The 19,464-nt window shown below is 42.1% G+C and overlaps 1 protein-coding gene across 2 annotated transcripts in view; it reads right to left on the bottom strand.

The window, feature by feature from the left end:
- PAX3 (paired box 3) overlaps nt 1–19,464 on the bottom strand; it is a 92,808-nt gene that overhangs the window by 5,603 nt on the left and 67,741 nt on the right. For both annotated transcript variants that reach the window (XM_036022797.1, XM_028509710.2), the window contains exons 6-7: nt 14,593–14,758; nt 13,561–13,775 (exon numbers count right to left, since the gene is read on the bottom strand). In XM_036022797.1, the coding sequence (XP_035878690.1) occupies nt 13,561–13,775; nt 14,593–14,758 (381 nt within the window). The remainder of the gene's footprint in view (nt 1–13,560; nt 13,776–14,592; nt 14,759–19,464) is intronic.

The following is a 19,464-nucleotide window of genomic DNA, read 5'->3' as shown; positions in this document are numbered from 1 at the left end:
GAAATCTCTGTTGGAAAAAATAATGAATACACAAATACAAAATATATTACTTTCCCCTGACACAGTTCAAAACCTCAAATCTCTGTGGAAGGGTCCCATTACACTCCTATACATGTTTCTTTAAAAGCTATTTTCTATTTCATGTGGTTTAAGGAAAGCTATGAAAATTTCTTTTCCCTGCACAAAGAAGTTGGTAAACGAACTTCTTGGAACCATCCCCCCCGCCCCCTGAGGATGGTTATGGAATGTCTTCCAATCCTTTTCTCTGTTAGAATATTAACAGGATTTCTTCTGTACATGTTTTCCCTACAGCAATTGTAATTCAAAACATAAAATAAAATCTTAATTTCTTGCAAAGTGTGTTTTTTTCCTCTCATAAACCATTAGTTAGTAAGTTATCCCTACTACAGGGAGGGCCACTTTTGCCTGACATTTTATTTTTTTACTTTGGAGTAGGAGGAGCACAACTGCCTGCCTTTCACAAACTAGTTCAAAGGAAAAGAAATAAACTTAATTCTGTCTCTGGAACACTGGCCACGTTCATAAATGCCATAGAAATATAAAGGGCATTTTTTAAAAAACTTCTTCTCATCCCTCCAAAGTTTACTGACTACAGTGACTATATTTATTTGCTTAATCTGGATATCACTTATTCCCAGAACCAAAGCAATATGCAAACCTCTGCCCAAATGGTGTTTGCAGGACGGGTGCCGCTGAAGTCACCTAATGGTTACATCTCAGTGACCGCATCTCCGAGGCTGAAAAACCTACGCTGGAACGGCAGACACTTTCCACAAAATCTTGTCCTCAGATTCAAATGCCTTAGGAATTATCCTGCAGTTGATTAGCATCTAAATAATTAGATTTCGGGCCCTGTCTGTTTGAAAGCTACATGAGGGAAGTTGCCGGGAGGCAGAAGTTTCTCTGAAGGTAAGCAGGGTGACCTTCTCACCCAGGCCAGAGTTATGGAAAGGGCATGGCTGGCCTCCGCCAAACCTGACAGAAACCCAGCGCCTGTTACATGCCCTGCTAAATACATCATTATTTTTTATTTTCATCATTAGCTCCTTTTACAAGTAGCTCCGTTTAATGCGTGATGAAAGAGTGTGAGTGCCGGACAAGGGTGGTTCAGATGCTGCACATATTTGCACGTTTTGTTTGTGAAGAGTACAGTAAGTACTGTCTCCATTAAGCTCTAAGTAACACTCTATGCTTTAATCTCCAGTCCTGCGACCAATGACAGAATCGGTTCTACTTTATCAATTCTTTAGAACTCCTATTTCTTAATTAGAGCTAAGCTGTTAAACTGGTAGGAATATTCTTTAAGGACTGGTGTCTAAAATATAAATGTAGGCAAAGAATTAGCATAGAAAAGGCTTGCAAAATGCATGTATATGTATATGTGCATAGAGACATATATCCATAATATGTATAGTTTACATCTAGCTAGTAATGAACAATCATATTATGTCCACCTATTATCAATAAAATAAAGTCCATTAAAAAAAAAAAACCTTATTCTATCTAAACGAGAAAGTATGCCAGTTAATACACTTGGTATTTGACTACGTTAGACCCACCATGGGCCGTAATAAAGTTCTCATATGTTTTAATTCATTTACGCATGCCTGCATTTAATATGCCTTCTGACCATGTCTATAATTAATATGATTTATGAGAAAAGAACATGTGCAATATTGGGGAGGGGAAGTACAACATACATGGTTTTTTTTTCTTCTATGAATGAAAAATATAACAAAACAGCTCAAGGAAAACTGTCGGCGGACAGCATACGGAGACGGACTGACAGAGCCCTGAGTGAACTTGGGGGAGTTAATGATATCCTCTTATCTGACCCTGACACATTTGCAGCATGTAATTTACAGAAGCTCTGTCCAGGGAATCTTGACAAATGCTCCTAACGATGTCAGGGCAATGTTCCATTCTAATGCAAAACAGATGCGGGTCAGATACCCTCATTCATCACTTCACAGGAGAGTCTCAAACTCTTTCGGGAAGGAATGACATTACCTGCTGTGAACTCTTCTGGGTTCAGGGAATTCCTCACAACCGCAGTAGCCCTCTTTAAGGGTAAGCGCTCAAACCTATCATCGTTTCAAAAACCTGTCTGAGCCCACGGCTGTGGAAAATCAAATATATATCTCGGTTTAATTTCATGACGACTGCAGGGCACGTTTGGTAAATATCAATTGACCTGTTGGGACCTAAAATTCCAAATATAGAAAGGGGAAAACTCTGTGCTGGGGCACCCCACAATACTTCAGTGAGATAGCATTTTAAAACTTTATTCCAGTTGTCCATGAACCGAATCTGCATTCGAGGCCATGCAGTGCTCATTCTCCCTAATAACCATTCATAAATCTGAACCTCGGAGAACCTTAAGTGCCCAGCTCTGGGTTTCACCAAGAAAAAAAATCTTAATAATAAACCAGAACTACACGTTGCCGTTTAGCAAGAAGAGACTCAATTTTGCCTCTCCTAGCCAGAGGGATATTAGGCTCCACCACTTCCATCCCACTAAAATTTCCCTTCCAAAGCCCTAACACATAGAGGGCAGGCATTCCAGCCTCCTAAGGGAGGAAAACACTTGCCCAGCTCATCAGGAAAATTTCTTCTTTCTTCCAGATCATTTGTGAAGGAGGCAAATATGTCTGTGGCTGCCCAAAGTCAGAGTCCTAAGATTCCACCTACTAAATGCCTGAAGATCATAGAAGAGAAGCATCCCTTCCCTTCTTTCCATGTGAAGGAAGATAGGACAGAGAAAAGGGCCAAATGAACAGACCAAGGGATACTGATTGAATGAATGGATGTCGAGAATGAGCATATCCTTTAGGAAATGTTTTCTGGCCAGTTCCACAGGCTCTGTGGTAAGGAAGAATAAGCATTCATTTCAGATGCATGGAAATGTGCAGCAACTCGACAGATTTGGGTCAACATCTGTGCACAGAGTCTTCCCAGAACCTGAAGCTACAACTCCACTAGGCTAGAATCCTGTACACCTTAATTCCCTCCCTTTCCCGATTCCAGGGGCACTGGACCAATAGAGATGTTGCACCGCTTTTCCACTAGAAAATGTACTTATGCCCTTGATCATAAATTGGGTGGTAGCTATGTCTCCTGTTGCACAGGCAACTTCGTGTGGGCTGGCAACAGACAGGGCAGCCACATACATAGGTCTCTGATCTACAGAAATCGTCTGCTCCTACAGATTAGACAGAATAGAGTCTTTCTGATTTAGTGATTGAAAGAATGCTTCCTAATCAATCAACTCAAAATTACTTAGATGGCCCCTTACTGTCTAAAACCTTTCTAGTGTCCCTGCTGTTTTCACTGCTTTTATCCTTTAGGGTGAGAAAACCATCAGATTCTTCTGCCTTTGAGGTAAGTGTCATCCTTCCAATTTCTCCAGTATCTGGAATCATAGAAACTGGACTGTATCATTTTTAAATGAGTTCATATTATCATACTCCAATAAACCAAAACAAGAAAAAGAAAAGGAAAACAATGGGACAATCCTCTCTCCTCCCCATACTTAGCCACATGGGATGAAGGATTGTTGGCTTCCGTTTTCATTGTAGCGGGTTCTCACATTCTTGTGATCCTAATTACTCAGACAAAATCAATATATTTTACGTTGCATTTCTGGGAACTATCATATCCCAGGCATGCTACAATGACTGCATTCTGAATGGACACCAACATGAGTCCTTAGTTGTTTAGAATGTCTAAGTGTAATAGGACCTGAAAAGACTTCAGCCCACCAGGAAACTGCCTTTCTTTGATGTTACTCAGTTTCTACATTTGCTCTTTGTCAGGGACAAACAAAAGTATATATATATATGTTTTTTTTGGCCAGAGGTTCACATGATATTTTTAAGTAAACAAAAATGAAACAGCATTATTACTTTATCATAAAGCATTTAAACTCCCTAGGTGCTGTGTTTCTCAGCAGCGCTCTATAAGGCTATCCTTTTTAAATATCCTCCAAGGTTAACAAGAAGATGAAACCGAGCTGGGATGGTTAAAGCAGCCTGCCTGGAGACACACAGCTAGTGAGGGGCTGGTCAGTACTAGAATCTGGTGCTTTCGACCCTGGGGCTCCTTGTTTAGGGGGATGAGTGTTGCTTGCACTGCAATCAACTCACCGAACAGGAATCCTCTTTCTTTCCTTTACTCCCTTAACTGCCTTAGCTAAGTGAACATTATGAAGCGGTGTACGGGTTCTTCTTTAAAATTACTCTTTCCTGCTAAGTTGTTATCCAGAGGGGCGACAGTGTGTTGGAGCAGACCACAGAATCGGATGTTTCATAGAAACATTCCTTTGTAAGAAAGATCAAGGGAACCACTTTAGAAACGGTTGAATCATGAGTTGGGTCTCCACCTGTGTTTTCTTCCTTTCAGCATTTCCTAGGAGATGTTCCTGAACTTGGTAGTTTGAGACTCAACCAAAGCGCCACTTAGTTAAACAGAAAACGCCGGGTTACGCGGACATGTTCCCATATTGCCAGCCTTGTCAGAGACCTCAGTGGGCTAACGCATACTGAGACCCTGAAAGACAAAGGGATGTAATTCATAACATCTGTCACGTTGTTGATTCAGAATTCACTTTCCCCCAAACTGTCATTCCAAGGAGCCCACTTTGGGGAACAAGCCTTGATTATGAGACACCATTTGGTTTCTGGGTGTTCAAAGATGATTATGACTGAGGACCATTCCTCTGGAACAGCAGTTTTCAACGGGTGTGCTACAGGAATTTTTTAAACATTCAACACCTGACTACTTAGTCAGGGGCACTGACCTCTTTTCCCTTAGATTGTCAGACTTCCAAAAGTGACAACAGCCAGCATAACAACAGCCATTCCGTATGCATAAACAAAATCATAACCATTTTTTGTCAAATCAACAAAAAGTGCATATTTTGTGGTGTGCTGCAGAATTTTAGTAATTAGTTTACATGTGCCATGAGATGAAAACAGTTGAAAATCACTGCTCTAGTAGCCCAGAGTCAAAAAAGGAAATGGTTACTTTATAATACAGTGCAGTATGTGTTTTAGCAAGGTATGAACAGAGTAATGTGACATCAACAGAGGCTAAAACAAATTCTGCCTGGGAGAGTTATGGAAGGGTTGACATTGAACTAGAATTTTTTCCATGGAGTCATATAAGTAGGAGGATCAGCTCTATAAGAGGTTTTTTTTTTTTTTTTGCCCTGGCTGGCGTAGCTCAGTGGATTGAATGTGGGCTGGGAACCAAAGTGTCCCAGGTTCGATTCCCAGCCAGGGTACATGCCTGGGTTGCAGGCCATAACCCCCAGCAACCGCACATTGATGTTTCTCTCTCTCTCTCTCTCTCTCCCTCCCTAAAAATAAATAAATAAAATCTTAAAGAAAAAAAAGGCTTTTTTTAAAGATTTTATTTATTTATTTTTAGAGAGGGAAGGGAGGGAGAAAGAGAGAGAGAGAGAAACATCAATGTGCAGTTGCTGGGGGCCGTGGCCTGCAACCCAGGCATGTACCCTGACTGGGAATCGAACCCGCAATGCTTTCGTTTGCAGCCCGTGCTCAACCCACTGAGCTACGCCATCCAGGTATAAAAGGCTTTTAAATCTCAAAACAGATGCAAAGTTTTAATTCAGTTTTTTAATGCAAATTGCACCAAGTGAGACACTGGTGTGTGAGGGGAAAACACTAATGATTTCTTTCAATAATAACTCCCTCCTTCATTAGTTCAGCACTGAGGGCCAGCTGCCCCGCCAGCTCCCACATAAGAAATATTCCCTTTGAGGTAGAAATGCTACCCTGCGGCTCCACAAAGTGCACTGTCTCCAGGGCGTCCCAATTTGCCATCTTTCGCAGGGATCAGCAGGGATAATGCCATCCCTAATCTCCCAAATGCTCGTTTACTAAACTCTAGCGAAATGTCAAGAGTAATTTTTAAATACTGCGCTGTACATTGAAAAATATACACCTCTGATGGAACCCAGACTGTTTTGCAGAGACAGATTCTTGAGGGGGAAAAAAAACAAAAAAACAGTACACAACTAATGACTGAATCCAGCCTTCTACGTCTGCAGTACAAAGCACACATTCAGCCCCTAATTGAATAAATATGCAAGTATTCAGATTTCTGAAGATATTGCCATTTTGCAAATGCAGTAATAAATTAAAAGCTTTAGATTGCATTCCAACTCCATATAAAGGGTTGATTCAGACCACTGGCCTCACACTAGAATCCAACACAGCTTTACCGTGTATTATTGAATACAAAGAAAAACTTTTATTCTAGTAGCTTAGTTATGGACCAAGCAATCACACTCAATTTTTTCTCCTCAATGGCTGAAGGAATTCAAATGGGCCTAAAAACGATGGGGTTGTTGCATTTGATTTGTGTAACTTTCGGGAGAAAGTTGCTGATGGAGTTTCTATTTAAATCAGTTCAGCAGACACCAGAAAGTTTTAATTCAGCAAGAAAGGTTTTCTTGTGGCTTATTTCAGTGACATGATGTAAGATTCAATCACTGGCTGCTCCTCCCTCCTTTTCTCCAAAAAAGAGGCTTTGGCCACATAGTTGTTTCTCTCACAATGCTCCAAATCTGTAACTAACTCAAGAGACTGTGGCTAGAGCTGACATAAACCAGGGCTCTCCTCATACTCTTTAGGGGTAGTGACCACAGCCTTCAGGGAAAAACCAATGGCACCAAGTCAATTACAGTCTGCATCAATTCAACAAATGGATTAGCAGCACTCTTTTCGCTGCCGAGAGAACATCTCAAAAACCTAATATGGCAGAATGGAAACACGCACATGGCCAATGGTTATTCCATTGTAGCTGGGATGGGCTCACTGATGGTCATAAACTTGAGCCTTCATAAACATGACAGGCTTCTTGCACCCCTGGGTTTGAGCCCATGAACAGCTTTAGAAATGAAACAGAAAGAGCCTCAAGCTGCCCCTGTTGTCTGGAACGTTTCTCTGTCCAAGTTCTGTTGGACACCCCACGGATCTCTTTAATCAAAATCATTTCTTTTTCTTCCACAGATGAAGTTCTGGAAAGGGTGATGGTAAGGAAGCGGCTCTGCTGGGCGATGTTTGGTAGCAGGCCACCTGCCTGTGAGGTTCTGCATAATGATACACGTAGGCCAAGGGCACAGAACCTGCAACCTGTGTGTGAAATGGACAAGATGACTGGCCTGGCATCGGGTAGCTTCTGGAGGCATGCTCCAAACTGTCCAGGAGCTGGCCCTCCCACCAGGGAAAATCTTACTGCTTTTGTATGTTTCAGCAACACAAGAGAAGGTCAAGGAATGACCGTGCCACAGTGAAAAAAATTGCCTCCCGATGTAAAACCAAAACGTACCCGTCACAAGCATTTTTAATGACTGCACCCCATCCACATATCAAGCTGATGCATAGTAGGCCCTTACTGCCTCCAAGGACAAAGAGCCACCATCTTGCAGGCAGCTAAGGAATTTGGGATAATTGTGAACAGTGTGGTCCCAAAAATGACAAGCAAAATCAAAAGCAGCCTTGAGTTTTGTGTACACATATTAACACTTAAATGCTTCTCCCTAATAAGTTTCAGGATTAACAAATGTTTGTCAAAGGGAACTGTGCTGAGCAATTGAAATCTAATTTGAAATGGAACCACAACAGTCTAATACATATATGCATGAAATGGAGAAGCGGCTTAATAAGCGTAGCTGACACCAAATATGCAATTTACATACATTACACACTAATAATCTCGATTTTAATATTATTCTTTAAAAGCAACAACTAGGGGGGTGGTTGAGTTAAAGGTTTTCTTTTGTGAAATGGGAACAAGAACAAAAGACGATCCTGGTGTCTTCTGCCATTAACCACCACCTCGCTAATAATATAAAGATCTCTCCGCTCTTCCCTGAGTTCATTTCTGAGACCGCGCCGCGTCCCCACAAAGCTGTGATGATTCGACCAGACTTAGCAGATGAATGGTCGATAAACTTGATGAGATCTGCAGACCTACTCTTTGTTCTTGAGTTGCTGAGGGGGTGAGCAAACATTCAAGCGTTTTCCAGCCTGGGACAAAAATCTTTATGAGGATTTTTTTTTTCTTTCCTCAGTAGATTATCCATGAAATAGGACAGGTGTACTGGTTATTCAATTACATCTTACCCAAGACCTGGACTAACTTTGAAATGAGGCCTCTGAGCTTAGTTCTTACCATGGGGATTTATTAATAACAGTTAAACATTCTCTCAAACAAAACTCTTTTTTTTTGTCATTTAAGCCTATTTTCTTATTTCGTCATTTGTTTCACTCATAAACCAGAAGGAAAAAACTGCCCATCTGCTCTAAACATAAAATGTGTTCATAATAATCCAGATTTATACCAAATGTATTTTTAAGTGTTGTTGAATTGAGAGAGTACTCAAAATTTACGGCCTCTGAGGTTGCAAAGAGGACTTCCTCTTCTTAAGGAGGGAAATGCTTAAAATGAACGTAAGAAAGGCTTAGAAAGCTTCTTGGATATCAAATGGCTCCGTAAGAAAAAAAAAATGTCAATGATATGAGTAAATGAATCAAAACCATATGGATCAAATTTTCCCTAAAATACACAGTTTGAAAAATTAAGGAGGAAAAGTGCTTGGCAAAATGTGTTTTACGTTTTACCAAACCCCAAACATTTGAAGAATCATTTGCAATGGTTGATGAACCTTAAATGCAGCCAAGTTGGCTCACGATTGTATACGACATAGCAATAAAAAACAAAAGCTTCCTCGAAATCACGTAACCCACCGATACTGTATGTCACTCGAGAAATTATTAGCGACCGTCACCAAGAACTGTGGAGTCTGCAGACGTAGAGAGGGGGCAGAGCGTGAAATGATGAAAGGTTGTTCAGGTCAAAAGCCTTGTTTTTCTGGCTTGGCTGTATGTGTTTTGGAAGTTGGGGGGAGCCGTGAGGGTAGTGTTTCTCACAAAGTTAATTAGAAGAACATGTTAATTAGCCTCATGCCTTGAGCGCGTGGTAGTATTTCCTTGGCACTCCCTATTCCAAGTCCACGTTCCGTTCTCTGTCCTGCACGTGCAGGAAGGTGCTGGCAACAGGCATGGTCCCTGTTTCCCTGTGTTCTCTCTCCGCCGTCTCGCACCAAGAGAACACGACCTTCCCCAAGAAGGCAGCTACTGCCAGGGGCATGAATCCCTCTGCAGAGTGAGTTGAATGGTTTTCTTCTCAGAGGGCGTTTGGTCATTCATCACACAAGCCCTGTCTCCCACAAGGGTTATGCAGCTCAGAGGAAATGCAACTCAGAAACTGCAGAAGATTTTGAAGTCATTAGCCTCCCCTCTCCCTCACCCGTTACTAAGAATCCCGCCTCAGGTCCCCTGACAGATCCAGTCTTTGAGGGGATGGGGGACCAAACACTCCCATTCTGAGGCCCTCCGGCCTTGCCTGCAGGAAGATCAGGTTGCACATCAGTGCTGGAGCCCCTGGAGAACTTTCCAGGACACTAGGCTTCCTCAGCAAGTAAGCTGTGTCATTTCTGTTTATAGAAGAAGAATTAGTAACAACTGCAAGACAGATGGATAAGGCTCTTAACTCCGGCTATTACCCCCCTGTCATTGCTATACCTGGGTGCCCTGGCCTCAGTTTTCCCATAAGTTAAGTGGGGCTTGCTCCTGGATATAGTTACTGATTTCCTCAGAACAAGGTCAACTTGCCAACAGTTAAGCAGTGCACACACCCTTTCAGAACTTGGGGAAAGATACGGACAATGTTCCTAAAAATTGGTGTCAGTGTTCTGAGATGTATAATGTCACACGTACATGTCAGCCCATTGCTGCTCCAATCTCAGCAGCTGGACAGCTGTGACCCTCCCGAGTCCCTGCTGTACAAGCTGAGTCCTGGCTTCTCCCGAAGCTGAGACCTTCTCTGAGACACGGGCTGAGGGCATCTGACAAACTCCACTCAGCTAATAACTCTGATTCCAAGGTTTGAAAAGATGTTTTTTGCTTGAGGGGGCAGATAGGTGAGAAGCCCCCGAAGAAAAGCAACTACAGTCTACACACAGAGAAACGATAAGCCCGTCCTGGCGTCTATTAACACCTTCACAAGGAACTTAGAAAGCCCTTCCTACAAAAGTTCACGCACATTCTAACTCATGATTCGCAAGCTCGGATGGCACATAATACATCAACTTGAATGACACTAGGGAAAAAGTCAAATGAAATGTGCGAATATTTCTAACATCTCAAATAGCCTCCACTGAAGAGATCTACAATGGACTGGTCATAATGACTCAAACAACTTTAGCTATGATTCCATTGAAACTAGTGGGTGGGGAAGGGTCTGTGATGAAATACGAAGGCTGAGAAAAGACTCGATGCAAAGTCACACACATGGCTACCTCAGGTGTGTTTTGAAAAAGGTGTAAGACCCTAAAGGAAGAACTAGAACGCAACAAGCGAAAGTATTAACAGGGGTTGCCCAACGTAATTTTTTTTCTGCTCCAAAAAGTGTTAAAAAACACTTTTAAAAAATATTTCCATTTTTTACAGTAAGCATGCAGATTATTAGTACAAGTTAGAAGAGTAATAGACAAAGTGCACAAAGCAAACATATGGATAGAAAGAGTGTATTGCCCTGGCTGGCGTAGCTCAGTGGATTGAGCTCGGGCTGCAAACCAAAGCATCGCAGGTTCGATTCCCAGTCAGGGCACATGCTGGGTTGCAGACCACGACCCCCAGCAACTGCACATTGATGTTTCTCTCTCTCTCTCTTTCTCCCTCCCTTCCCTCTCTAAAAATAAATAAATAAAATCTTAAAAAAAGAGTGCATTAACACAAAGAGTATAATTTAACCTGAACCCCCCAAAGTTTAGAAAACTAGTTTCTACTAAATGATTTTAAAATAACACCGAAGCCTGGAAGCCGAGAATCCCAGGCTCTAACCCCAACTGTCTCACTGTCTGGCCTGTGGCTTCTGCAGGCCACCAGCTCTCTGAGCTTCAGCCGATGTGTCTGCATTGTAGGTGTCCAGAGAGAGGCAGAGAAGTGAAAAAGTGAAGAGAAGAGAAGAAATGGTAACCCTAGGATTAGTTTCATTTTAATATTATATACTCTAATACATTAATACACTCTTCTATAAAATAAGCAATAAGACTAAAGGGTCACCCCCACCCTTTCTCTACTTTAGTTTACAGGTACATGGGCTTTTATTCTTCAAATTTTCTTCATAATATCTTTAATAAAGCCAGACAATCAAATGTGGGGCACGCCCCACCCCCCTTGCTCAGACAGAGGTGTTCCTGAGGAGTGATCAATCCCGAAAGCTATAGAAACCTCAGTTCTAATTCCCGAAGGTTCTACTCCCACCTTTTGTAAAGATGTTGGACGAGATACTAATTCACTCACTGTCTTTCATTCTTCAGTTTTGTGTGAGAAAATAAGAAGCTTCATATTATTTTTCTCTTTGCTAACTCTTTGGGGGAGCTACCAGGACTGAGACCACATGGATTCCTACTGGTGGTTTGAGGCAGAAACGTATGGTAGAAATGCAAAATATCCTGGATAGTTGCAATGCTTTCAGGAAGGAATTAACATAATATGTAAAGGCGTAGTAAAGAAATACAGAAAAAATTGCCTGCAGAATTTTCCATTGCTTGATATTGGAATGATTCCCACCCTCCCGCCAGCCCTGGAATCATAGCCAAGCTTCTTGAAAATCAAGGATTAACAGTTTCAAGATCAAGTGCTAGTAATTCCACTTTTGTAATGCTTGCATAATGAAATAAAACACACTTATTAGAGCACTAATAAGTGTGTACAAGGTGATACACTTATAGAAAAACTAGCCCTTTCACTTACAGAACACAGATTGTCTCATTATGTCAACTATGAACTGAACACTACGAAATGCTGACAGATCCGGAGCCTTACCTTACAGAAGTGGTTAGGCTTAAAGTTTACTTTTATGAAAACTTTCAACCAAGTCATGTTTATAAAAAGCTTTTTCATGGCCTCAAACCACTTCTGAGAAAAACTGCAGCGATAACTATGTCTGATGTGACTTCTAAGCTGTGGAAGATGCTTATATGCTACAAATCTGGGCATTTTTCAAGATGTGTCTATCAGTATAAGTTCACGGTTTTCATGCAAAATCGCATTCATAAATGCCAGCACTTGCAAATTAAATGCACGCAAGTCCTGTCGGAAGCACGTTCATTGTTTTCATGTTGTTATTTTCAGCTGAGGTTTAAAGCTGCCCCTTAATTTTTTTTATCCCAGAATGTGCTATAGGAATCTATGAAACTTAATTACATTTACGGTTACAAAAAAAATAAAAAAAGGATTTATGAACTTTTGCCTTTAGGCAGAAATGTTTATTTCATTGCTTTTACTATTCATTCTTTTCAACTGCAACAGCTTTGAACTTTGTAGCTGCTCAGAGTTATCACCGTGGTGCAGAGCCCAGGAACCCCACTCCCAAGACGCAAACCACAAGTGGAAGAAAACGAAGAAGGCAAAGATATATGAGTCGTTATTTTGGCCACCCTTTGTGCCATTAAAATCTCATTTTCTGCCTATTAGAATGCCCTCTTGGTGCTCAGGCAGCGGTGATAGTCAGTGATTAGTGTGTAATTGACTATAATTGTCTTTTCACTTTTCATTTGTGTCATTCGGAGCTTCCCTCTGTTTTTCTAACCACCAAGAGGAAAAAGGGGGTTAAGAAAAGATAAAGCTGTTAAAAGTCTCACTCTCAGCCCCCGAAGAGATTCTCGATTGCAATTATAGATTGCCACCCCTTCGTGACATTTCTCCAAATTTAGCAGGCGGCTATCCTGGCCACCTGGACCAAGAGCTCTCTAATAAAATCAAGGGATCTGTATTTAAACAATTGCTAATAATGTCAACCTCAGACAGATGCCACATGTAGGAAATTTAACCAACCCTCTGACATGCAATTATCAAGGCAATTTATTAATATGATCTCTCAAGAAAAGCTCATAGTGCAATGCAAATTAGAAAAACAATTACAACATTCAAATATCTCTATATTCCCCAAGAGCAGTAATTCTCCTAATTCGTGCATTTATGACTCATTTATCCCAGAGTTCTGTAGCCATTAGCCCTCCCGCTACATAACTGGTTTGCTTCCTCTCAATTGTTTTTATAAAATCTGGTGTTTTATTAGTTGGTTTTGCTCACAACCCTCTCAGCTGACCAAATACCATTTTTTAAAAAATGTGGGTGAGTTTCTTACCCAAAGACCAGAAGAACTAGGAGCAGAGATGGCAAACACCTTGACAACTATGTATAAACATAAAATCTTCATGATTACATTATAAGTCACTTGGATTTTAAGTCTAAGCTCCAACTTCTGATATAGCCCGTAGGAAGGCTGGAGAGAAAGGAAACTGGGAAACTGAAATCATGTGGCTCGTATAAAGAATACATTATGGTTTAAATTTGGCAATTCATTATACCACTGCCTCAGGGAATTGACTATTCGGTTCTGGTACACAGCAAATCGTCTGTCTGGAAACACGGGACTGACCTGAGGTGAAAGGCCATTGCCAATGGCGGGGTTCATGGGGTTGGAGGGCCCAGACGGAGGCACAAAGCTGTCTGTATAGCTGGAAAATCCATGCCTGGTGCTGGGGAGACAGTAGGCAGAGCTGCTGTCCGGGTTCGAAGGAAGAGTGCTTTGGTGTACAGTGCTCGGGGGAAGCGGCTGAGGTCTGTGAACCGTGCTGCTGGGGTCCGACACGGCTGCAATGAAGAAGACAGTCAGCCATCAAGCACCTTTGTTGGCACAAAGAGTTCGGCGCCCAAGTTCACAGTCACCACGCCATCAGGGGCATCGATTGGTCAGACCCCATGTTCACCTTCAACTGCATTTTTGACATGCGCACATCCCCACACATGTACATGACTTATTTATATACTTTCACGGCAAACGCAACCAGAATAGGAATTCAGAAATCACATTAACAACGCTAACAAACGTATTTGGGTAGTGAATGTTATTAATCAACATAAGAATTAACCAGTGTAAGAGTTGCAAGTCTCAAATTGCTTTAGCAAATATACTTTCAAAGCACCTAAGTATGAATACAATAGTCTAGTTCTGAATGCCTGGAATTTTGTCTCATTCACCCCATTCACCTCTATGTGCCAGCAAACAGTAACTCTGTCAAAATTTATCTTCCCTCAATAACTATTGCACTTAGTACCCACCATAGAACTTCAGTTAATTGCACACTGGAGCACAAATGAAGAAGCAAATTTTTAATGAAAGAAAAGCAAATGGCATACTTTTTAGAAAGGTTGTTTGGTTTTATTGTTTTTGTTTTGTTTTTCCAAGTACTGACATAGGATTATATTACAACACAATTTATTTAGAGAGATTCGGATTTGCTCCAGAACAAACTATGTTTCTGAAATGTGACTGGTATGTTCAGGACAATCTGATATAATGTCATTAACATACCAACAACAACAACAGCATCATCTTCCTTAAAACTGGCAGCAGGGAAAGCTACCCGGAGTTACATTTTAACTTGGCCTTGATTCCTGTCCCCCATACCTTGTGGAATAGCAGTGGGCTGGTACGAGGGCTCCGACAGCTGGTATGTTGGCAAGGTGGGCATGGCGGTGGGAGGGAAGCCCCCGGGAATGAGATGGTTGAAAGCCATCAGTTGATTGGCCCCAGCTTGCTTCCTCCATCTTGCACGGCGGTTGCTAAACCAGACCTATGGATTTAATTTAAAATGTGAAGATTTCATTGATGAAATGATAGTACATTCTTAATGACTTTTTCATGCTAAACCAGATTAAAGGCCCTTTACTGATGGGGCAAATAGAAGGAAGAGCTCTCTGCCCTGTGTTGTCCTGTCAGGGGAGAAAGGCAGGTTAAATGTCAGGGGTCACAGAGGGGCTTTGAGGGCCTTCCGGGGACTCACAGAGCCCCCACGAGTCCAGTGGTGACCAGGGGCAGGGATGGCTGGGCAGGAGCGGGAACAACCGAAACACCCCGTTATCACCACCAACACCCTCCCACCTTCGTGTGTTCTGGGGCTGATCCGTGAGCGCCTGGCCCCCACACATCGTATGTCCTAATCTGCACTTGCCAGTGACACTCACTCTTGTGTCTTCTATTCTTTATCAGTCTGCCTCCACATTTCTGTGGTCATGATGGGCATAGCTCCTGGATGGCCACGTAAATTGACCAAGAGGCTGAATGAAGCCACTTCACCATCACTTTCAAAGTGGGAGACATTGTACAGATCTTAGTGGAAATAAATGTCACAGAAGTAAATATTTCAAGAAACAAGAGCATGTTCTGTAGGGAGATCCCTTAAATAATTAGCCTATCATTTCTTTCAACAACTTTAAAGAATCCATAGTACTCTGTGCTAGGCGCCATGCTAACCAGGTACATTCATAAAAACTTGATGCAATCTAATAAAATGCCTTCAAGGAATTAAATGCCCAAGTGCTCTGTATGGGCAGCTAGAGGAAAATGGCAATAATAGGAGCAAGAGAGTAACTGAACAGCTAAAATATTGAGAAACTGTAAAGCGTCTAATGAGCCCCACGATCTTGCCCAATCTTACACCCTCAGAGTTTCAATGTACAACTTGGAATGATTATTCTAGAGTGTACATGTGTTTTGCCCCCAAAGGGAGAGAGGATTTCTACCAATTAAAACTCTGCTAATTCCTCTATCAAAAGTCCATAGAAAACGTAGTATGGAGAAAGCACTGTGCCTGGGGGGTCAGAGGGGCAAAGACGTGAATGAGATGAGAGGAGAAGAAAGGACCCCTGCCCCCCACGGGCTTATAGCCCTGTCCTCATGCAGTTCAGAGTCATCAAGGAAGCCAAGATAACTGCTCGCTGGAGTTAGACACTCCACATGTGGGGAGGCTGAGAACCGGGAAAAGTTTAGAGTGGACACAGAGTCTCAACTCATTCCACAGCGTGGGTGTGATTTCAACAGGAGGGGACTCTGAACGGCAGTGATAACGCAGGTGAGAGTGTTCTAAGAAAAGAGAAGACCAGCTCTGAGAAAACAAAGTTAACAATTACACAACTATTCAGTAATTTTATAAGTTGTACAACCGTAAAGAGACTGGAGGGGGAGTTTCTCCTTTCTGGGGCAAGAAAGCCTGATTTCACAAATATTTTGCCAAGGCATCTGCTTCAACATTTGCTCTGAAAGAGATCAGTCTCCGCTGGGCATGTTGCAAGATACTGTTAAGGTGAGCTGTTTAAACATCCTCAAAGCACTAACATTTAACACTCCTTACGTTTCCCCCCAAAAAAGAAGGTAAGTCAATATTTTCCCATGTGGATATATAATTGAATTAGATTTTACTTAATGTAATAAATTGCCACCTGGGATAATAGAACGTGAACAGCGCGCAGCTGAAAGTGCGCATCAATGGTGTTTTCTCGCTGCAAATCTAAGCATCTGCTGCTGTGACTCCCCGAGGCATCAGGGTAAGAAAACTGTTTTCACAGAAGTGTTTGGAACAAGCTGTGTTCGTCTGAGGAGGTTGAAGGTGAGACATTAGGGGCATATTCATGCCTGACTACACTGTATACACTGTACTATACCACACACTGTGATATTATTTTACATTGAGAAACGTTGAGATTAACAAGGCTACCTGGCTCAGGTGACATGATCTCCCACACCTATCTAGGCCAACCTACCTACCATGGATCCCCAGCTTTATGGACTAGGCTGAGAGAAGAGTTGAATTTCCGAAAGTGCCAATGTGACTTCATTCACTCACACATACTATTCTCAGCTGTACTGCTGAGATATTTTATGAAGAACCCAGAAGCCTGCACTTCTGACACTATCAGAGCCTGTTGCCAGTCTCCCTCTGTCGACTTCCCTCTGTGTCCCTTAGCTGCGTAAACCACACGTGATTCGTCCAGTGGGTGGCCATACCTGGTCACTCCATCAATTCACCCTCCTTTTAATTTAATTTTATTCTAACTCCTCCATAGCCTGATTTTTAAATCAATAATGTCTTCCCTCAAATAATAAATTTTTTTAAATCATAATTTCCCACAAATACCTTCAAATGATCAAATCCGAAAGATGAGAGGTATACGGTTTGGGGGGTTTTGTTTTCACTTTTCCAAAAGGATACAAAAAATGTTGAGGACATTGAGTGAACCCACCAAGAGTTGGATTTAAAAGTTCTTAGGTCAGAGTGCAATTAAAGATGAAGAGAAATCGTGGGGAAGCACATCTTTACTGAAATAAAGAACCTTCAACAGGAGGTTTAAGAGTTTGCTAAAGGGAGGAATTTAAATGTTCTTTAAATTTGGGCTAAATAAATCCAGAGGGCTGTTCCTGAGAGAACCAGGGCATACTGAGGACTGGCCCATCTCAGGTCATCTCACCAAATTCATTATCACCTTGCCTTGGCCAGCCTTCTGCCTCTCTCAGCACCAGCCAGGTCTGCCAAAAGAAGCATCAAATGAAAAATGCACTGAAGTTGCCCATTGGAAAGCAGTCCTTGTCTTCTTTATGCTTTGAAACTCATCAAAGACATGTCCTCTATTCTTAACAGAAATAGAAAGTTGCCCTTAGAATAACCCTCATGTTCAATCCCAAACTAGCCAAGCACAGTCATCCTGGGGGACGTTATCGCCATCTTTAATTGAAAGACATTATTCCCTTGAAATTTTTACATCACTTGCTGATCTGAAGCCTGGTTCATTTTCAGCCGCCTTCCGGATCTCTCCCTACTTGTCTGTCTCTTTATAGAGTCCTTCCACGGAGCCATATTCATGCCTTTTGGAAATAAATTTTATATGCACTTCTGAGGTAATGCAAGGTCCAATGATTTTCTGAAGCAGACTTTCAATGGACTGACAGGTCCCCATAACACCATGGTGACTGGGTTGGGGTGGGGGGAGGTGGGACAAGATAATGAATCACAAAAGAATAAAAAGATTTTCATAAATTTTTCTCCTCATGAGTAAAATAAGTAACCGATTTGTTCGGGCCCTCAACAAGGTAAGTTGGAAAAAACTTAGGCCTTGAAAAGATGCAGTAATATTTTTCCCATGGGTGCAACGCAAACCAGGGAAAAGTTGACGTGCAGCTCCCCCCGGACTACCTCTGTGACCTTGAACAATTTGCTTACTATCTGTGGGACTGTTTTTAATCTGCTAAATGGGGGAAATAAGGAAACCATTTTACAAGACTGTGGTGACAATTAGATAGGACAGTGCAAAAAAAAAGCCCTTAAAAGAATACCTAAGAGATACTATGTGTTCAATAAATGTTTGCTATTAAGCAAAATGTCTCATTGCCACCTCTAAGCAACCCAAGAATTAAAGCCTTGCTTTGTTTCCTTAACTCTGGTCTACAGCCAAAGCCATTTATGCCCATGAGCAGACAGACAAGTGCCCAAGTAACACCTCAAATCATTGAAAGCCAGTTTGGCTGGAGTGGAGACGTAGGTCAAATTTGCTTCCAAGTTTCATGGATTAGTGCTAATTGCCCCATGGTGCAAGCCTAATTTTGCCCAGGCGTAAATTACTGATTCACATTTTTGGTGTGGTCCTCAAAGGCAATCTAACTTACGCTATTCCAGATGGGTTACTTCACATGCAATTTGAAAAATGGGAAAAGAATGCAATACGTAATCCTTAGACAGGGAATGCATAACAAGATTATAAAATGCTTGATTAAACTCCAGATTCAGTGATGTCTAATGCTGCAATGCCAAATACAGGACTTTCCTAGTAGCTAAACTCCCCTGGACCTCCTCATTTACTCCACTTGCTCTCCCTTTCCCGGCCACACCCACCCAGTACCCTATCATTGTGGCCACCCAGGTTTGACCACTGTGTGCCCAGCAGGGTGGGGAGAGGATGAGCAAGAGGTGGAGGGAGAAACACCATGCTCCAGGAGTGTCAGAGGACCATGGCCACACATGAAAGCACACTCAGCTGCATCTCACCCATTCCAGCACTGAGCACATGCGGCAAGTGGCAGGATGACCATATTTTTGCTTCATTGTGAAGTTTAATGTCAACTATTCCATACCTATCCTAACTCCTGAACTATACAGATCTGTCGGATGGCTTTCAACATCATTGGGCCTCCCTGAGAACCCCAGATTACTGATGCTAGCAGGGTCCTCAGAGATCAGGCAACCCAGTAGTTGTTTGTTGTGGTTGTTATTGTTTTGATTTTATTTATTTATTTATTCTTATAGAGAGAGAAAGGGAGAAAGAGAGGGAGAGAAACATTGATGTGGAAGAGAACATCAATCCATTGCCTCTTGCACACACCCTGACTGGGGAGCAACTCATAATCCAGGTGTGTGCCCTGACCAGAAATCCAACCGGCGGTCTTTCACTTGGCAGGACCACGCCCGACCAACTGAGCCACAGGGGTCACGACCATCCTAGTATTTTTCAA

This window comes from Phyllostomus discolor, chromosome 4 (genome assembly GCF_004126475.2).
Source record: "Phyllostomus discolor isolate MPI-MPIP mPhyDis1 chromosome 4, mPhyDis1.pri.v3, whole genome shotgun sequence".
Classification (NCBI taxonomy): Eukaryota; Metazoa; Chordata; class Mammalia; order Chiroptera; family Phyllostomidae; genus Phyllostomus; species Phyllostomus discolor.
The sequence above is the reverse complement of the archived record's forward strand: the minus strand, read 5'-3'. Positions and strand labels throughout refer to the sequence as shown.